We start from the raw sequence: 19618 nt of genomic DNA, 5'->3' as shown, positions 1-19618 counted from the left end.
TAACAGCCTGTTCTTAAACCAGCAAACCATGTACTGAATTTTAGGCATGCAGTTATATTTTACATGGGAAGGCAATGGGATTCAGGCTTGTTCAGAAAGTCAAGTTGCTTTGTCCAGAGATGGATATAAGCTTGTGCTGAAATACATCTCTGAGTAAGGAACAAAGACAAATAGGATGTCTAAATACAGTACTGGACCAAGGCTCTGCCTCACAACACTTTGCTTCTGTGCCTCTGAGTAAGTCATACAAAGACAAAACGTAATGAGTGTACACTCCGTTTTTACCCAGATGGAAATATCCTGCTCCTGATTTCCAAACAACCTGCAGCAAAACCTCATACAAAGCACTTCTGGGGAAAGGTAGAGGCACAGAGGAGCAGACACAGAGTAAACAAATGCATATCCTTGGTCCTTAAGTCCGTTTGCCACTGACACCCACCCCCAAGGAATTATCCTGCTCACTTATGTCTCCTCTCTGACATACACAGTAAGGCAGGGCTTTAACCCCACAAAGTAAGGAAGGGGGTAGTCCACGAAGGCATGGAAAGGTTCTTCAAGCTGGATATACTCAAATGATCCACCTCATCCCTCTTTTCCTTACAAAACTTGTCACCTTTGCAGCTTGTTTCACTGCCTGTCAGCAGCCTAGCTGTGCTGAGTCCCCCTTCTTTGGCAAGCAGGGCTGATCAACCCTCTCACAAAGGCCTAACAAGGTAATGTCTGTACAGTGCTTAAGAACATGCAAAGTGCAATATAAGTGCCAAATGTTCTTATTTTTGAGATTAATGAATTAATACTCCAAGCAATAGAAGCACTGAGGTAACTACAGCTTAAATACTACATTCCCTCATGATTAAAAAAAAAAAAAACAGCTCTCTTCTCTCTAGAAGATGAATCCTGAATATGAAGTGATAATATTTATATTCTGTCAGGTTTAACACAGAGTGCCCTTTTAATAACAGCAAAACATGAGCTGAAACCAAGAATTCTGCACTAATGATTTCCTCAAATCCCACCTCTGTGCTGTTCCCAGCACATGTTTACTCCCATTCATTACAGAGGAGTTGTTTACTCCCATTCATCCAGAGGAGCTGGTGTCCCATGCCACTGAAGGAAAACACAGTCCAATGTCAGATCTGGCATTCTGATGGCTGAACAGACAGAAATATCCCCCACCAAAGGTAAATAGCACCATAATCTGCATGAGCTCTCGGAAAAGTTCAGGTTTTGTCCTTAGTAAAGTCCATGCTGCTCAGCTGGGAGTAAGGCTTTATGTCTTATCCAATGCACAAGCTCCTATCAGAGCACTCCAGCTATCAAGTACCAGCTGATTTTCCTGGTGGTCAGAAGATGATGGATGTAACAATGAATTAAACACTGCACATACCTTTTCTGTTTTGTTCCTGTATCAGCTTTGGCCAACGGACCCAAGATTCAACTGACTAATGATGTGGTCAACAAAACCAAGCCCTGCATTCCTATGTGCTGTGTGATAAGGATGTGGCAGAAGAGTCAATTGCGCCCCAACCAGTAAACAAACACTGCTGTAAAATGCTAATGCAAGTACCAGAACCCAGCTGTTTCCATGTGAAAAAAACACTGGAAACATCCTGACAAGGTGTCCTGGTTCTGGTGAAACACTACCAGCTGCAGTAGGCCCTGCTTAGTGGTTTCATTCTGTTTTCCCACTCCAGTGCTTGTGTCAAATGTTCCCTTCATCGATGCTCTGCAGCTTCAGTCTTTGGCTGGCATGGGGTCTGGCACCACGCCGGGTGTACCCACTGCTTCCTGCCAGAGTCCATGAGGGGAACAGGGCTCCTGGTAAAGCATCTTCCCCAAACAGGCTGAGTTTCACATCAGCTTCTATAGCTCGGGCCAGACTGGCTGCATAACTGTCCAGAGATTTATGAACTTCAGCTTTTACATGAAGAACAGTATTCTTTGCAGCCTCTGGAAAAAAAAATAGGTAACAGTTGGTAAGCATGGCTGTGCAAATGCTTGAAAACTAATATAGATCCTGTTGTAAAGGCATGATCATTCCCTCTGCAAAATAACTACAATTTATCAACAATACTCAAGCTTCCTACACCATTCTATGAATGCAAAGCTTCCAGAGCTTCAGAGCTGGGATAATCTGTGTCACTGCAGCCATTTTTGTAGCATCTGTACACCTCTCTCCCCACCAACATGTTGACCAATACAAGAGTTCATCCCAAATGTAACTCTTCAGTGAGGCTGCTGAAATACTTTAAAGCCTCAGGGACGCTGAAAAGCCTGAGACTCACCAGGGAGAATTGCTAAACCTGTAGGGAATTGTGCACTGAGACTTTCCTCTTTCACTCTCACAAGAAATCAGATGTCTGCTCCTATGTAATAGGATAGTGGGAAATGTATGCTAATGTGTTTGTACAAGGGAATGTAAATCTCATGCTGGGAAGAGGGCAAAAGGGAATTTTGCCAAGACGTTTAAAAATTCTATAGAAATAGTTTTCCATTATTTCAGATTTTATTATTACTTGATTCTTAAAGGCGTTATGCTCATTTTCATCATGTCCATAATCACATATTGTTTAGAAAATTCAGTTGTTGTTATTACCAAGTCTTCTATTGGAATTATTGTAACTATCAGCAAAAATTAATGTTCCAACATTTTATAGATGATCACTGCAATGTTCTGCTAGCCTGGAAGCAACAAGCTGACTGAAAAAATTGCATGTGGTTCATCTGTTTTCACCTATACCTGCTGAAGAACACACCTAGTAAAGCAAAGTAGAATTTCAGTAAGAAAAATTAAATTAAACAGAATAAAATTATATTCAGATCATTGAAGTCTGTAAATGGAAGAATTTCAAGTCTGTAAGTGACAAAGTTGAGAAGAGATAGCAAATGAGAAACACAGGGATAATGCAACCAAAATATGAGGGCAGGAAAATATATTCCCCAAGAAACGCAATACAGCAAAACTTGTAACAGCCACTACGATGAGTGGAATTGCAGAGAGGATACTGCTGTGCAATTTAATTTATGTATGTGCAGGGAATCCCAGCTTCTAACTCTTATCCTTGCCTGCTGCTACTCGAGATCTGGAAGAAAGGCCTAATTTGCTTTCTGTTGTACCTGCATGAATGATCAGGTTTGTCAAGGCACACAGTGGTCAGATACTTTTCAAGACAATTCTCAAGGTCCTGTGAGGTTTCCTGAGCATTCAGTGTAGTTGACTCTGAACATTTTCATACTTACCCCTACACTCACCTTTAATTTGTTCCACTTCATCTTCAAATGTCACTGAACTCCTCCTTCGAGGGGGACAGATGCAGGGTGGGGCATGAGGGCTATCTGAGCCATAATCTTCAAGAAGCATTGTATCTGTTCCTGAAAAGAGCAAGAACCCCCAAGTAAAACAGTAACACTGAGATACAACATGGTAACAAAATATTTTCAGCCTATTTTCAGCAGTTCCTTCAAAAGATGTCTAAACCCAGCTTTTGTGAGTAAATTTCAGCTCAAATTAAACACTGCACAGGAAAATAATGAGGTCAGTTTTCATTGAAAGGATTGGGAAATCTTCTCATTAGAGACTGGGCATTGCAGGTCCCAGGATCATGTACTACATGCAGCAAGCAACACACAAGAGGGACTAAGGCTTCCTTCTGCTCTTTAGTAACTCACAGTAAAAGCATACAAAGTGAAACAGTATTTCACAGTGGATCAATGTCTATCTATTCCCAGGCTATTTGCAGTTCCCTCCTTAACCAGCAGTGAAACTCACAGTAAAAGCATACAAAGTGAAACAGTATTTCACAGTGGATCACTGTCGATCTATTCCCAGGCTATTTGCAGCGTTCCCTCCTTAACCAGCAGTGGCACTTCTAACAGCACTTTGGTATTGCTTTAGTTTTGTTCAATTGTTTAAACTGCTGTCACAAGATGGTAACACCCCATCCTCTTAACTGAGGCAGGTTTACCAGGAGCCTGCTCTCCTTTATCACATACAACTGCAGAATATCCACAACAGACAGAAAACTACCAGCACAAAACAACTACCAAAAATAAATCCCAGCTCCACAGACTTCCTTTACAAAAGCAGGAAACAAACCCCTTACAACGAGCAACCCTTAAAAGATCACCCTCTGGTGTCTCTAGAGCAGAAATACTCTCTAAAATAACTACTGCAGTTAAGGACTGGTAGCTGAGTCAACTGCCAGAAAAATCTAGCCACAGATCTGGATAGAAAATTACCATCAGAACTATTTTTCCCTTTTCCAAACCATCTTCAATAGAGAGATCTTAAGTAGTAATGAAACCGTAAGCTGAAGCCATCCTAAGTGTTTATGTTTACACTGCAGGATGTAAAGGTCTTTTACAAAATAGGAAAAAGAGAAGCACATTGTTCACAGCACTTTGTTGCTCTGTTCCTTGTGGATACAGAGAAAGTCTCCAAAGAACAACAGAAACTGAAGGAGAAGGGCACAAAAGCAGTAAGTCTTGTTCCCAGGACACATTACCAGGTAGTGTACCATTCCGCAAGCTGCATTTTGCAAGTAAATTTATCGAGGGCAAAGGGAGGAAAAAAGCAACTGCAGCAGTTTTGTTGGAACAGCTACAACAGATGCTTCATGTCATTTGTCCACCAGGAGACATCTGTGGCTGTAAATATTCACTGTCCACGAGACTGCTGCCAAGTGCAAACTTCTGCCCAAGTAGGGACCAAGAAACTTGCTGTTACCTGAATCCTGTGAGCAGCTGAAACCTGTGTCTCCTGTGCTGCTGCTGTTTCCCAGTGGCCTTCCACCTGCCATGAGGGCAGTAAGGTGAGGAGATAGTCCCAAATCTGCAAGAAAGTTTTGTTTTTGTTACACAGTGAAAGATTAAGGAGTTTGCAAAGGTAAAAACCTCTTCCAGTAATACCCACTCTACTGCCTTATTTATTATTCTGCATATAAAACTTACCTTGGTGAAGCAGAGAGCACAGCTTCTGGATTTCCCATCTTATAAATCCAGTCAGCAGCTCTCAGGTTTGGAAAGGCAAGTCTCCTTTCTCTCTACACCATCTCCCTCCCACTCTTGCTGCAACTGTGTGTGTGTGTTTTATCAGCCAGACAGGATGAGCACCAAGCATATGTTCTCACATGGATGGAAGATTGGCCAGGCATCTTCTAGACAGAAAATAACCTGGTAGGCACCAGCAGCTTGACAGGCTATTAGTGTGGGAAGAAGTTCAGAAGCAAGGTTGGGGCACAGAGATGCCCAAGTTCTTTTAAATCTCCAAAACAAGAAGGGAGGAGATTGTGTGATTTTTACAAATGTGCTGCTTTGGATCCCACCTTGAGATTTTGTTGGGAGTGTTTTTGTCCTCCCTATCAGCCTCCAAGTAAAACATCTGATAAAAAGCTGACAGCTTCAAGTTTATCACTTGGAAAAAGAAAGAAATTTCCTGTCTTTTCCCTCCCCGCCTCAGTTTCCAATGTATTAATTCATTGCATTTCCTGGATAGCAAAAGCTCCTGGAGGTTATGTGGCTACAGCTCCATAACTCTTTCATTTACATGACAGTGTCTCCCAGTGTTCCCAGGATGCAGAAAAGATAATGGATGCCTTGCTGCTCTCATCTTACTTCTGCATTTTAGATCATCCTTCCCAAGCAAATAACTTCAGTTCCTGCTTTTGCATGAAAAATCCCTTGAAGATGTTCTATTTTTGGAAATTTCTGAACACGACCAAGGAAATTATTAAAAATGTGAATGTCATTGCATTGCTACTTTAAAAAAAAAATAACCAAGCCACCAAACTGAGCAACTGGAGGTCTCAGTCTGCAACTTGGGAACATATCAAATAGTTCTATGGTTTTACACAGATTTACTTTGTTTATGATCTTTTCTTCCCAACCATTAAGCCTAAAAGCTGAACTTGCAGAAAGTTACGCCAGTGGATTTTAGAGAGTTGTAGCATAAGGCCATTAATCAAAGAAAAAGTGCAGTAAAAAGAACTGTTGGTAGAGCTCAAATCTGGGCAATGCAAAATGGAAGACACACAAAACAAAATGCTTGAGAAAGAAGAAAATATATTATTTTTATTAACCTCATCACTATGTCTTCTCTGCCTGAGAAAGCTTTACTATAAGATAGTAGGAGAATGATGTTAACTATAAAAAAAGAGAAAAATTCTCCTTTCAAATGTAACCTGATTGATAAAAGACTGCTAAAAATTCCAGAAACATCCAACTCTCTTTACAGAGCCCTGAAACATGTCAAAAACAGGCAGACAGAAAGCCTTGCCCTCGGTGATATTAAGAAAGTTTTTTTTGCAGCCACATCTTACCTGTGATCCTGTTGGAAATGCTGAAGAGCCTTGATGTCCTGTGCCGCTGAACAAAGGACTTGCGGTAATACCGATCCCCAAAGCACATTCCCAGGAGTTCCTTGCGCACTGTTTTGTTCCACAGCCCATAAATTAGTGGATGGCAAATGGCACTGGAAAAGGACAGCCATGTAGCCAACGTCTCCAAAGCAGGGGAAATACTGTTTTTACCCCAAAGTGCCTCCGATGTTATTACTACCATGTAAGGTCCCCACGTAATGACGAAAGCCCCAATGACAACCAAGATGGTAATGAAAGCTTTGCACTGGTTGGCTGAGTAAACGACCCCTTGGAAAGCATTCCTTCGGCTGCCAGAGGAAGACGTGGAGGTGCTGGAGTTCTTCCTCCCGTTCCTCTGCGAGTCCTCCTCCACAATGACAACACTCCCGCAGTGAATTTTGCGGGCCTTAATCCTTGCCACGCGGAATATGAATCCATAGCAGATCATCATGACCACGAACGGCAGCAGAGCGCACCAGATCTGCCAAAAGGCCGTGTAGGCAGCCTCCTTGTGCCAGGCTGCCACACACATCCACTTGAATTGGTCAAACTCCAAGGAGGACCAGCCGAAAAGGGGAGGGAGGCAGCCAATAAGGGAATGCAGCCACACGTACACAAGAGCTACCACTGCTCTGTTGCCCGTTATCTTCATTGGATAAACCATAGGGTACAGCACAGCGTAGTACCTGCGGGGCAAGAAAAGAATAGTCCACAGGAGCATAAAAGACATAAACAAAGAAAAGAACATGTTTTAATGATGCTGATATCTAGTTCTTTTTTCTTCAAACAGACTCAGAAGCCCTGTTCCTAGAAACAGTTACATGTAAAAGTAGGTATCACTGCAGTCAAGACTGTCAAACTTGGCTGAAGGCACACATGCAACCATTAAATCTGTTCTTCTGTGTGTGTAAGGTGTGAGCTTAGGGTATAATCTGGAATTTTAAGTCACTATTTCATGTTTATCCAATTTCATGTTGTTATACCATCAAAAGCTTTAAAAAACTCTGGATGAATGTCTGCATTTTCCATTACTGATGACATCACTTTCTCTTGCTCCACATCAAAATTTCATGAGGGGCTGAAGTAAAAATGATACTCCATCAGTACACCATGTAACCCTCTGCAGTGCTTCTCAACTCTATGAACAAGCAGTGGTTACCCTATGAGAGGAGCAGACAATTTGTTACAATTCATTATTACCAAAGAGCAGCTTACCGGTCTATAGCTATGAGTCCCAAAGTGAGCATGCTGGCTGAGCTGATCAGCATGTAGAGCAGGGCTGAGAAATTGCACCAAACAACCCCAAAGATCCATTCTCGCCTGATGGAGCTGGTCACAACAAAAGGCAGCACCAGCACGGAGAGTAGAAAGTTGGAGAGGGTCAGGCTGAACACAAATTTGTTGCTTAAGGTGAGAAGGTACGACTTGCGATACAGAGTAACAACAATCACCAGGTTGCCCAAACAGATGAAGATGGCAATGACAATTATCGCAATGGACTCGGTGACTCTGACTGCCCCATCTTCCTCTGTGGTCAGGTTCCTCAGGCCCTTCCCATTGCTGAGGGAGGAATTGCTGCTCATGGTCAGAGTGTGCAGATCTGGAGCAGCCAAGACATGCTGAGCAGCTAGAAGCAGAACAATGTTCAGAAACATTCAGATAATAGTTCTTCAAACTCCTTCCAAAGACTGGAGGCCCTTTTGCCTTTGTTAAAATTTACCTGTAGTATGCAAGAAATTGCGTATTTTAGATGGGCAAGTGAAGGGGCAGTAAATTTCCTGTGGGCACACCAAAGAGGATAACACCAAGCCTAGAACAGGGAAGACAAGAAGAGGTGAAGGTGGGGGGGAAACAAGAAAAAAATTGGGCACATTTTATTTTAAAATTTTCTACAGATCTTGCTTGTTTTTAAATCCTACTTACCAGCCCCTTCAACTAGGCAGTGAAGAAACAAGACAAATATCAAGTATCTTTCCTTATCTCTCTTTAAAGAAAGTCACTTTTTAAAAAAATTCTGCCTATCCTGATAGTTACCTTGTATTCTGCCTGTACAGCATTTGCTGGTGGTCTATGGATGCCTGGGTAGTCATACCCTGCTGTTTATTGCACTAAATAGTTCATTTAGTTGTTGTTTTGCACTGAATAGTACGTTTGTATCCTCATGGGATTCCTCTCTCATATCACATGGTCTTCCCCTCTCCCCTGAGCCCCAGTGGTGGTGGTTTCTCCCTGGTCTGCCCCTCCCCTGGCCCCTCTCCTCACTTGCATCCCACTGGCTGTAGCCTCTCTCCTCTGTCCCCCTTCCCCTGGGCTTAAACTCTCCCAGGAGGAAACCTCTGACCTCTCTTTGCCTCCCTTGGGCTTCCCTAAAGTGGTTCCACAATAAAGTGGGATGATCGTCCCGAGAGGAAAGAGCGCCTGTAGCCTTTTACTTTTGTCCTTGCAACACTGCGAGGGGCCAGGGTCCAGAGCTAGCCGGATTGGATCCAAACAGTCCCAGAGATCAGTCTTACACCCTGCTGACTCTTCCTTAACAGTTGCTAAGTAACATTCAAAGACCCAGGGACCACTATATGTACTCTCCCAACATCACTTCTGCGCGTTCATAATCACCTTAGCTACACAGCTGATTGTATTTTACTGCCAACACCATAGGACTGGAGGAATTGGCTTTCTGTACATGAGGTTTGAAAGATACTTCCTTGCATTAAGATGAGGTCCATGCTACAGAAATGCTTGAGAACCTTTAATCCTTGACTTCTCATTGTTAGCATCCATCCCAGTGATTCACAGCCTCATTTTGTGAAACCTTGTTATTTCTTCCAATTCCTTAGCAATTCCTCTTTTCCCTGCTGCCTTCAAGTGGCAATCACTACCTACGTCATTCAGTCCTTCACCCATCTGTAGGACAGCATAATGAACAAACAAACAAAAAAATGCAAATATGCAGACCAAAAAAAAAAAAATAATAAAAGAGTCCATAATTGAATATAAAGTTGATTTTAGCATTTCTGGGAAGGGACTCAGAAAAGTTATCTTAGCTAATTTTGCAACTGTGCCAGACATGGGTCCCAGACAGTACTTACAGAAATGCTTCCATCTGTGTGGCTGCTGTGGCATTAGGCAGCACTGTCAGTCTGGAAAGACGCCTTTTTTCCATTTTTATCTGTGCTTTCCTAAGAACATAATTAAAGACATTACTGGGCCATGCTTTGAAAAAACGTAACTTAGCTCTTCCCTAGCCTCTGACTGAGGATGTGTGCAAAAACACTTTCCCTCGAGTTTCTTTCTCTCTCAGCATGCCTGCACCACCCCTGTGTGCCTTTCCAACACTTTTTGGCCGGAGCGGGTTTTGGAAAGGCGGCTTCCCCCGCGGCCACACCCTGCGATAGCGATGCCTGGAGCACCTGGAGCTCCCCGTCCCCTCACGGCCCTGCTGCATGCATCCTGCGGGGGAAAGCGACCTCGGCAGAGGCGGCCCTCCCGGGCCAGAGCTGCCCGGGGCGGGGACAGCATCCCATCCCATCCCATCCCATCCCATCCCATCCCATCCCATCCCATCCCATCCCGGCCGCAGGCAGCGCGGTCAGGCTTCCCGCACACCCACGAAGCGATTGGGACCGAGTTGTAAATACGGTGGGGAAGGGGGGTTTCGCCATTTTGCCCCTGCGCTCCCTCCGGCAGTGAACAAAGGGCTGGAACAGGGTCCTCCGCCCCGGGCATCCATCGCCTCGCCCCCACCCGCCTGTGGCGAGCGCGTCCCGCCGCCTCTGTCCCCTCCCCGCCTTCGCTCTCACCGCCCGCCGCCGCCAGAGCGGGACGTTCCTGGCTGGGGCGCCCGGGACCCCCGTCAGCCGCCGTGGCCTCCCCCGCCATGGGCACGGCCCCAGCCCCGTGCCTGCCCCTCCCGCCGTCCCGTCCCGTCCCGCCCCGCCGCCTCAGCCCGCCGCGCCCCCTCCCCGCCCGCCATGTTCTCCGTGACCGCGCCGGGGCAGTCCCCGCATTTCCCGGGAACTCGGTTAAAAGGGAGGGGAAAAGTACTTTTCATGGATAAAGTCAAGTCATTTGCCCCGGCTCGTAGTGCCAGGCAGCCGTAGAGCCTAAGTGCTACACTTCCTAGACCTCAAAACACTATTAAAATTAACACAAATAAGATTTGGGGAAAAGTTTTTCACACACACACAGCTGAAGCAAGACATCGGATATAGTGTCAGTATAAAGGCTGAACAAAAATTAAATGCTGTGCTTGTGCCTCCCTAGTTCCTGCCTTTCCCCGGCAATGCCCTTGAGCACAGAGGGTGACTGCCCTGATGTGAGCTGTGCTATATTTTGATTGCTCTGTGGAGTTTTTAATGCTGTGGACATCAGTTTCCTGTGGCTGCTGCCTCAGTTTACTCCAATGCTCCAACAGCAGGAGCTGGACTGTGTGTCTTGCTCCTGTGCCAGGGGAAGTCCACAGGGAGTTAGCCTGCCCTTTTGATGACGCAGAAAGGCAAGACAAGCATCCACCCATCAGTGCAGGAATACTAAGCTGATGCATCATTTTCAACCAGTTCTACTGATACTTTTCTACAGGACTTTTTTAAGCTTACCACACCATTGCACTTTGACATTTTAAAAAGACCATTTTTGGACAGCATTCAAAAATGTATGGAACAAGAGATTACACAATGAGCAAAAACTGATGCACAGTAGTTCCATCTGAATGTGAGGAAGAACTTATTTCCTACGCAAGTGACTGTGCACGGGTTGCCTAGAGAGGTTGTGGAGTTTCCCTCACTGAAGATATTCCAGACCTGTCTAGGCACCATCCTATGCCATGTGCTCTGGGATGACCCTGCTTGAACGGGGAAGTTGGACCAGATGATCCACTTTGCCCCATCCTAACCTTGCCCAGATGTGATTTTGTGTGCACACACATGTGTGTACTAACACAGTACAGCGCGCCTGTGTGATGGAGCCAGGTAATGCTTGCTGCAACTATGAGTGAGGCCATGGAGATGATCCAGGGCCACCAGAGGCTTCAGAGCTCCCCAAAACTGCTCCTACCCAGCTGTCCCACTGCTCTTGGTGAAGTACCTATGGGGAAGTAGCTGAAGGCACAAGCACTTGTGGGTCACACCAACATTCTCTGCTGGCTTCTGCAGCCGAGCTTCACTGAAACGGGGGCTTGGGTGAGCTTGCTGGCTCTTCATCCTGGGCAGTGGAGATTAGAGAGCCCACTCTCCCCAGGGTGGCTCCAGAAGCACAGAGAAGTGCGGACACCCCTTCCTTACCCACCTGCCCCCATTATCACCTCACAGAATCACAGACTGGGTAGGTTGGAAAGGGCCACAATGGGTCATCTGGTCTGGCTGCTCAGCTCAAGCAGGGTCATCCCGCAGCACATGGCACAGGGTTGTGTCCAGACAGGTCTGGAATATCACCAGTGGTGGAGGCATCACAACCTCTCTGGGCAACTTGTTCCAGTGCTTGGTCACTGCACAGTAAAGAAATTGTTCCTCATGTCCAGGTGGAACTTCTGTGCATCAGTTTCTGCCTGTTGCCTCTTGTCCCATTGCTTGGCACCACCGAGAAGAGCCTGGATCCATACTCTTGGAATCCCCTCTTTAGATATTTGTACACATTGATGAGGGCCCCTCTCAGCCACCTCTTCTCGAGGCTGAACAGGCCCAGCTTCCTCAGCCCTTCCACCTAACGAAGATCAGTCAATCATTTTCGCTGCCCTCCGCTGGACCCGCTCCAGGAGCTCTATGTCTCTCCTGTCCTGGACAGAACACTCCAGATGTGGGCTCACTAGAGCTGAGCAGAAGGGCAGGATCCTCTGCCTCTCCCTGCTGGCAACGCTCTTCCTGATGCATCCCAGGATTCCGCCGCCGCCGGGGCTCCGCGACGCGCGGCCCTGGAAGCGGAAACGCTACGAGGCGGCGGTTCCGGGAGCGCCGGCGCTGCCGAGGGTACTGTGCGGGAGGAGACGGGAGGAGAGGGGCTCCGCCGCCTCCGCCCCTTTCGCCGCCTCCTGCCTTCTGCTCGGCGGAGAGGAGGCCGCCATGCACCCCGTTTTCCAGAGCAGCCGGCGCGACTTCACCTTCGGGCCGTGGAAGCTGAGCGCCGCCCGGACGCACATCATGAAGTCGGCGCAGGCCGAGAGGTGAGGCGGGCTCTGGGCCGGGGGTGCGGGGCGCTCGGCACAGCGCGGTGTCCCCGCTGTTCGGGGAGCCGCCGCGGCCTCGGCCGTCACAGCGAGGGGCCGGGGGCGTCGGGCGGCCTTGCGAAGGAAACACACAGCGTTCCCAGGGCGGGGGAGACGCTCTTCGGCTCCCGGGGTTGTTCCTTCTCTTCAAGCTTGATTCTCTGGCTGGAGAGCTCGGGCGATTTGGGTTACAGGTAATTTCCAACATTTTGTTTTAATGATTGCAGAAGGCAGCCTACAAGAAGGACGAAGAGGGACTTTTTTTACAAGGGCATATCGTACGGGGAAAGGAGGGAATGGATAAGGCAGCCTATACAAGAAGGACGAAGAGGGACTTTTTACAAGGGCATATCGTACGGGGAGAGGAGGGAATGGATTTCAACTGAAAGAGAGGACATTTAGATTGGACCCTAGGAAAGAAATTCCTGACTGAGGGTTTCTGACTGGAACGGGTTGCCCAGACAAGCTGTGGATGCCTCATCCCTGGAGATATCCCAGGCCAGGTTGCATGGAGCTTTGAGCAACCTGGTCTGGTGGAGGTGTCCTTTCCCATGGCAGAGAGGTTGGAACTTCACCTTTAGGTTTCTTCCAACTCTGACCATTTTGATTGTATGATTATAATGGTTTTGGATCTCTGTGAACTGAGACCTGCTAAATAGAAGCCTGATTTTTTAAATTACTTTTGAAAAAGTATATTTTTAACATCTCATACCATGTCTTGGTAATACATGTTTTAAGACAGTGTTTTTCATGTACTTTCATTTATCTTGCTTTTACCTTTTCTGAGGCTAATAAGGCATCCTCTGGGAGGAACTGGCTGCTTATGGCTGGGATGGGTGCACTGTTTGCTGGGTAAAACATTGTCTGGATGGCTGAGTTTAGAGAGTGATGGGGAATGGAGTTACATCCTACTGGTGGCCCATCAACAGTGGTGTTCCCCAGAGCTCAGTGTTGGGGCCAGTCCTGTTCAATATCTTTATTGAAGATGACCCCAAGCTAGGTGGAAGTGTTGATTGACTGGGTAGGAAGGCTCAGCAGAGGGATCTGGACAGGCTGGATAATGAGCTGAGGCCAGTTGTAGGAGGTGCAACAAGGTCATAGCGAGCCGTTTTGTCTTTTTTATTGCTTGGGGAACATTATTAGTATCTATAGGAATTTTATTTCTGGCAAATATATATTCCAAAAATCCCTTAGCAACCTGTGTGGAAAGGTGAAGGATTAAATGTGCCATAGCCAAGAACTCTTTTCTATGCAGAGGTTGGGTTTTGGAGGTCAAGGGTTCCTACACTCGACGAAATGGAAAAGTTCATAATGTTATTCTGCCTTCTTTGGGAAAAACATAGGATCTTATTTTCCAGGTCTGTGAATTTACTATTTTTATTTTAGTTAGGTTAACACTGTTCTTTTGTATTCAGGGTTACAGAAATAGCCACTTTTGTTCAGGAATGTCTTGTTACCAATGTGAACATTATGATTAGGACACTCTTCTCCCTCCCCTCACTCAAATAGGTGTATTTCCTAAAGCTTTCTTCTCTCCAGATGTCAGATATTCCTTGTTGATCTTGGGAAGTCGGGTAGGTGAGGAGGAAAAGTTTAGGAAGTGTGCCAGTATGTGTCTTCTACCAGCAGAATACAGTAGTGTCTTCTGCACTTTTTACATACTCTGCCAGGATTGTCTTAAGCATCTTTTTTGTAGGCTTCTAAATTTGGAGGTATGGACCATTTTGCAGTGAATTCAAACTTGCTTATGATGAGTCCTTGTTCCTAAAAGTTACTTTGAGCACCTACTGAAGTTGGTCCACTGACCATCCAGGGTTTTGCTAGCACAGGTGGAAATTCTCAGATACTCTTGATTCCTCATGTGTGATAATTTTGTCTGAGCCTGATGGCGAAGGAATGTTTTAGGAATACTTTTTTTTGGTGGAAAAGTCACTTCAGATCAATGAGTCTGCATTTCAGGTGAAATGATTAACCTGGTGATGTGTCTTCTAAGTTATCATGGTCTAAAGAATCCCAGTTCCAAAACAAGGACTGCTTTCACTGAGCTGTGATCAGCTGACTGATGCCTCTTATTTTTCTCTGCAGGTTGGCTGATGAATTACACATGCCTTCCCTGCCGGAGATGATGTTTGGAGACAATGTCCTAAGAATACAGCATGACCATGGTTTTGGAATTGAGTTCAATGCTACAGATGCTTTAAAATGTGTCAATAATTGTCAAGGTGTGATCAAAGTCGCTTGTGCAGAGGAGTGGCAAGAGAGCAGGTACAGTATTTTATCACCACTGGGCAAGTACTGGTGTGTTGTCTATGAAGCTGTCATACAGTAGTTAAAAGAACAAACTGAACTCTTGAGGACCACATTGCATTTGGTTCTACTCTAGATGCAGCATGTGATCACAGAGATCACTTTGCTTTTCTTTGCTGTCATAATCCTTTCTGTCAAATGGGATCAGCTGTATTTTTCAGCTGTGTAATGGCTTTCTTAAAGTAAATGTCAAGTTTAACATGACTTAATGCTGTTTCTGTTTATTCAAACTCAGAGAGCCTTGAGCATTACAGGATTGTATTCTGTGGTGTTCCAAAGTGCTGTACATGTTCAAAATCTCAGCCTTAGGAATAAAGCAGAACAGTTACCATGCATGAGAATTAATTATGATGCTTAGTATTTATCAAATTGGATTTAGTTGTAGAGCATCTGGAAATAAAGCACAGAAACAAATCAAAGTTATCATGAAAACTAAGCTAAATGGCAGTGTTAATGATTGCTGTGTGTTGTCAAGAGATCACTTTCTGCCTGCTTAAAGAAAGATTCATCTTGAAATACAAATTTTTCAGCAATATTGCATGAGAATCTTTATTATGAGTCATAGAACTGAGATAGATCAAGAATTCTCATAATTGTTTTCAAAATTATTATGGAAACATATGTGAAACCATGATTAAGTCTTGACATTGTGATTGCAGCTCAGACAATGCTGCTGTTTTCCATTAGGAACAGTGTCAGAATCCTAATGCAAAGTCTTATTTGAGGTTGTAATTTTTTGACAATTGCTATAAAGCAATTACTACAAAGCTGTTTTCTCTTTCACTGTTGAGGAGTGAGACGGAGCACAGTAAGGAAATTGTCAAGCCATATGACTGGACTTACACAACAGATTACAAAGGAACTTTGCTAGGAGATACTGCAACATTAAAGGTAAAAATTTTCTTTTTCTTAATTGCTGACTGCATCTTGCTTCAGTCAAACTTTTTTTAAAGCTGTCATTTACCTTTCAGTAGGCTTCTTTAAAATCTTATGTGTTTTGTAATTTCTGATTTCAAAGTGTAATTTGGGCTTCTCATGTCTCAGCTCATTTTATCCTAATCAAATCATGGCTTATTTTAATAATGAGGGTGGGTGGTGTCTTAAAGCATTTTAGAATTGAAGCACACGGGAGGCTTCAGTTCTTGCTGGGGGCTGCTCTGGAGCCTCAAGCTGCTCACATACAGCAAAACTACCAGCTGTGTCATTCTGTAGTGCCTTCATGCTCTGCTGCTTGCATGTTTGTCTGTTTTCTGACCTGGCTGCTTTCAATGGCCTGATGTTTTTCTGCATCAGCAGCTCAGTAACTCCTCATATTTAAACTCACAGGCCCTCCCATGTCTTTATTTTTGTGAAAATAAGACTGAAGTTCTCAGCTTCTGTTTACTGCATACTGGTTGCTTGCTGCTAAGCAGATAATCTGTATTAATTCACTAGAATTGCTTTAGTTGGAGATCATTTGAGTTGTGCTGGAATTAAAAGTAGAGCATAGAAATGAACAATGTTGGTCCATAGTATTTGGACACCAGAAGTGTCTGTGGAGACCATGAGATGGAAAACATACAGGTACTTGATTTCCATGGAAAATCTTTATTAGAATCCTTTTCAAGGTGTCGTGGGCTATGGGTGCTAAAGGCACAGAAATCTGTTCATAAACCTGAACTTCTCATATGTATGTTGAACACAAGACATCTTCCAATGTTTTTAAAGAAAGCAGAATTGTTTGGAGCTGAAACCCTACTGAGTCTGGTACCCAGAGAGAAGTTTAGTCAGAATTTTCCAGAAGAAACTCTTGGAAACTTCGATTTTAACTTTTTCTCTTAGAAATTTGGGGTGTCTTAAGCTTAGTGCCCTAGAAGTTTTTTTCCTTTTTAAAACTCTGGAATTCAAAATATCAGAACAAACTTTATGTAGTTTGGCAAAAAGTTAATACGCTAACTGCTCTTAATATTTTTCTCTAGGTTGTTCCTACAACAGAACACATAAATACAGAGAAATTGAAAGCCAGGGAACAAATTATGTTTTTTGAAGAAGTGCTCCTGTTTGAAGATGAACTCCATGATCATGGAGTATCAAGTTTGAGTGTGAAAGTAGTGAGTATTGGGAGGCGTATAAAAGATACCTGGGGACTCGGCTGATTAATGCAAAACACAGCTGCTTTTTGCATGTTGTTCCTTCTGGGATTTAAACTTCAAAGCACAAAGTTCTTCATCCTTACTCTTAGAAAAATGATCTTACTGGAGATAATGTTGTCTTGAAACCTTTGTCGACTGTCATGTGCTCCATGGGACAATCTTTTCCCTCCTGCGTCCTGCCTAATAGTCCTTTGGGACACTGTCTGCACCGTTGGCCAGTCATAGCTGTAGCAAATGAACCGCCCAAACTTTGACCTCATTCTTGAAAACTTCTCATATTGTCTTGCGTTGTAAATGTCTGATGTAGACGAGTACATGCCTAAAGTAAGCCTTTGTAAGGTGCTGAATGGGCCATCTTTATTTTTGCAGAGAGTTATGCCTTCCAGCTTTTTTGTGCTGCTGAGGTTCTTCTTGCGGGTGGATGGGGTGCTCATCAGGATGAATGATACAAGGCTTCATCACGAGGTAAACCCTTACTTTCTGTGACAAATTACTTTACAGAGGTTCCCTTGCCATTTTACTTCCAGTGACCCAGTGATATTCCTCTAATGTAATACTGATGTTTGGGAGCACAAAAACTTCTGAGTGTATTTTATTATTGTGGTAGTGCTGAGCTAGCAACCGAGTGCTGGATGCCGTGTGTATGAGCAGAGTAGGCTGCTCCTCATGTGATGTAATCATTTAAATACATTCAACAGACACAGATTAGAGAAGGAAGTACAAGAGGAAAAATAGGCAGCAGTAAAGGGTTCAATACTGTCGTGTCTCCAAGTACATTATTTTTGTCTTACCTAATAGAGTTAGACTGCAAGTGTAACTTGCAAATAACTGTCCATAGTACATTGAGTTCTTGTGTCTCACAAATAATACAAGATGTTAAGATTTGGGGTTTGGTATTTCTGTGCAGATGTGTAGGAGTTCTAGCTGAGTAAAAATTAACAAGCATATTCGGTCATAGAATTTTTTCTGAAACATGTGGTTTCTGGAAAAAAACAACATTGTTGTCATCTGTCTTTATGAATTTGAATGTACATTTGTTCTCCTTGGTGAAAATTTGTGGTCAACCAAATTCCAATGCTTCCTAAATTAAATGTATTTAAAATGCTTGTTTTACTGATACCAGATGATTGTTTTTTTCCATTAGGCTGACAAGACCTACATGTTGCGAGAATACACATCCAGGGAAAGCAAAATATCAAGTCTAAAGGTATTGCATTTTTAAAACTTTGGTTCTTTTCCTTCTGTCTGCTTAGTTTTATGGTCAGCGTAGAAAATACTGTCTCTAAGTCCTTCTGTGTTTGGTTTGGAATTAATACAGAAGAAAGTTCTTTCTGCTTTTGCAGCTTTTGTTTTGGTGATTTTAGAGCAGATTTACATTTTGTAAATGCTCAGATCACATGACAGGGTATGGGATTAGGACACTTTTTCTATATTGAGATAATAAAATGTTTTTATTTTGTTTTTTCATAGAACTGTTTAGCTGCAAAATCAGGTACTCCATGTCCCATGATGTTAAATTTCATAGCTGATTGTGTGCTTCCAAGCCGTGTTAGGGGTTAAGATCTGTTTGGTAATAGACTTTTTCATTTTTTTCTTAAATATTTGAGGCTAAACTCTGGTAGTGGCTCAGAATAATTTATGGTACATTTGGAGTTGCAGCTGTGGTTGTTATTCGTGACAAACGCGTGAACTTTCATTTTCTTGTACCTTTCCTCCTCCCTTACTTTTCCTTTGCCTCTAAAAAGTTTGCCTTTAGTGGTGTTTACATCCAGTAAGTTATAAATTGTCTGTAATAGTTTGGGTTTGGATACTTTTTCTTATCCCCTCTTTTCTTTCACTCATTGAATGTAAAATTTTTGCTTTTTAGAACGTTCCACCTTCCCTGTTCACGGAACCTAATGAGATCTCTCAGTATCTACCCATAAAGGAGACAATCTGTGAAAAACTAGAATTCCCAGAGAAGCTGGAGCCTAAACCAGAAACATCACTGGAAACCACATGTGCTAAGTCTAAATAAATGTGATTTTATAAGGACTTGAAGTATAGTGGAGATTATGTGATCGCAGTTGTTGATATGGGGGGTGTTTCACTACTGGTGGAATGAAGAATTTGGCTAATTTTTGTGTAGCCTTTAGAGGAAACATTTCAAGAAGGTTTTGCTAATGGTGTTTTTTGTTTGGATTTTTTTTAATCTGTGTTTGGAGTTGATGATAGACTGATGGTGAGTTACAGTTTTCAACAGCATTGGAGAAACGACTATTGGGAATCTGGGTTCTGTTTAGTTCACCAAGCAGGCAGGAGTATTGTCTGGACCCTCATCCACTAACAATTCTATGAAGATTTTGTCGTTGCTGCTTCAGATACTATGAAACTACCTGAGTTGTAAAACTGGCATGATTTTATTTTTATTGAGAAATAATCCACAGTTAAAAAAAAAAAAAAAATTCCTCTGCATTTATTTTGATCTGTCCATCCTTAACTACCCATTTTGCTTGGCTTCCCCTACTGGTAACCAACAAATTTACTTCTTGTAGTTTCTGATCCAGAGTCTCACCTAAGAACATTAATTTCATCTGAGATAGGTTTAAGTGCAGGGAAAAAAAGTATATTTGTTTGACACTATATAAAGG

At 43.7% G+C, this 19618-nt stretch overlaps 2 protein-coding genes across 4 annotated transcripts; one reads left to right on the top strand and one right to left on the bottom strand.

Annotated features, from left to right (window-relative positions):
• Positions 1-34: 34 nt before the first annotated feature.
• GPR161 (G protein-coupled receptor 161) lies at positions 35-10259 on the bottom strand. 3 transcript variants are annotated; one of them, XM_041410866.1, is made up of 8 exons: positions 9964-10259; positions 9443-9532; positions 8077-8166; positions 7572-7983; positions 6318-7042; positions 4727-4831; positions 3253-3372; positions 35-1950 (listed from the first exon to the last, which is right to left on the bottom strand). In XM_041410866.1, exons 2-8 carry the CDS (start codon positions 9474-9476, stop codon positions 1703-1705), a joined length of 1734 nt encoding a protein of 577 aa, XP_041266800.1. In that variant the 5' UTR covers positions 9477-9532; positions 9964-10259; the 3' UTR covers positions 35-1702. The 3 variants fall into 3 exon arrangements, with proteins under 3 accessions (XP_041266800.1, XP_041266799.1, XP_041266801.1); XM_041410865.1 differs by having other exon boundaries at positions 10154-10250; XM_041410867.1 differs by lacking the exon at positions 8077-8166 and having other exon boundaries at positions 7572-8076; positions 10154-10236.
• A 2018-nt stretch (positions 10260-12277) lies between these two features.
• On the top strand, positions 12278-19022 carry TIPRL (TOR signaling pathway regulator). Its single transcript, XM_041410962.1, has 7 exons — positions 12278-12507; positions 14635-14814; positions 15648-15747; positions 16815-16946; positions 17358-17453; positions 18133-18195; positions 18856-19022. The coding sequence occupies exons 1-7, from the start codon at positions 12407-12409 to the stop codon at positions 19003-19005; spliced, it is 822 nt and encodes a 273-aa protein (XP_041266896.1). The 5' UTR covers positions 12278-12406; the 3' UTR covers positions 19006-19022.
• Positions 19023-19618: the final 596 nt, after the last annotated feature.

Source organism: Onychostruthus taczanowskii, unplaced genomic scaffold (assembly GCF_017590055.1).
Source record: "Onychostruthus taczanowskii isolate IOZ18803 unplaced genomic scaffold, ASM1759005v1 scaffold34, whole genome shotgun sequence".
Classification (NCBI taxonomy): domain Eukaryota; kingdom Metazoa; phylum Chordata; class Aves; order Passeriformes; family Passeridae; genus Onychostruthus; species Onychostruthus taczanowskii.
This window is presented reverse-complemented; position numbering and strand designations above follow the sequence as displayed.

Excerpts from the sequence above, each read along its gene's own strand:
- GPR161 (XM_041410866.1), bottom strand. The coding sequence starts at position 9,476 with ATGCCACAGCAGCCACACAGATGGAAGCATTTCT. Across the intron at positions 7,043-7,571 it reads GGACTCATAGCTATAGACCG|GTACTACGCTGTGCTGTACC; the intron begins GTAAGCTGCTCT and ends CTTGCCCCGCAG. Across the intron at positions 1,951-3,252 it reads TGAAGTGGAACAAATTAAAG|AGGCTGCAAAGAATACTGTT; the intron begins GTGAGTGTAGGG and ends TTTTTTTTCCAG.
- TIPRL (XM_041410962.1), top strand. The coding sequence starts at position 12,407 with ATGCACCCCGTTTTCCAGAGCAGCCGGCGCGACTTCACCTTCGGGCCG. Across the intron at positions 12,508-14,634 it reads AAGTCGGCGCAGGCCGAGAG|GTTGGCTGATGAATTACACA; the intron begins GTGAGGCGGGCT and ends TTTTCTCTGCAG. Across the intron at positions 16,947-17,357 it reads CAAGTTTGAGTGTGAAAGTA|AGAGTTATGCCTTCCAGCTT; the intron begins GTGAGTATTGGG and ends TTATTTTTGCAG.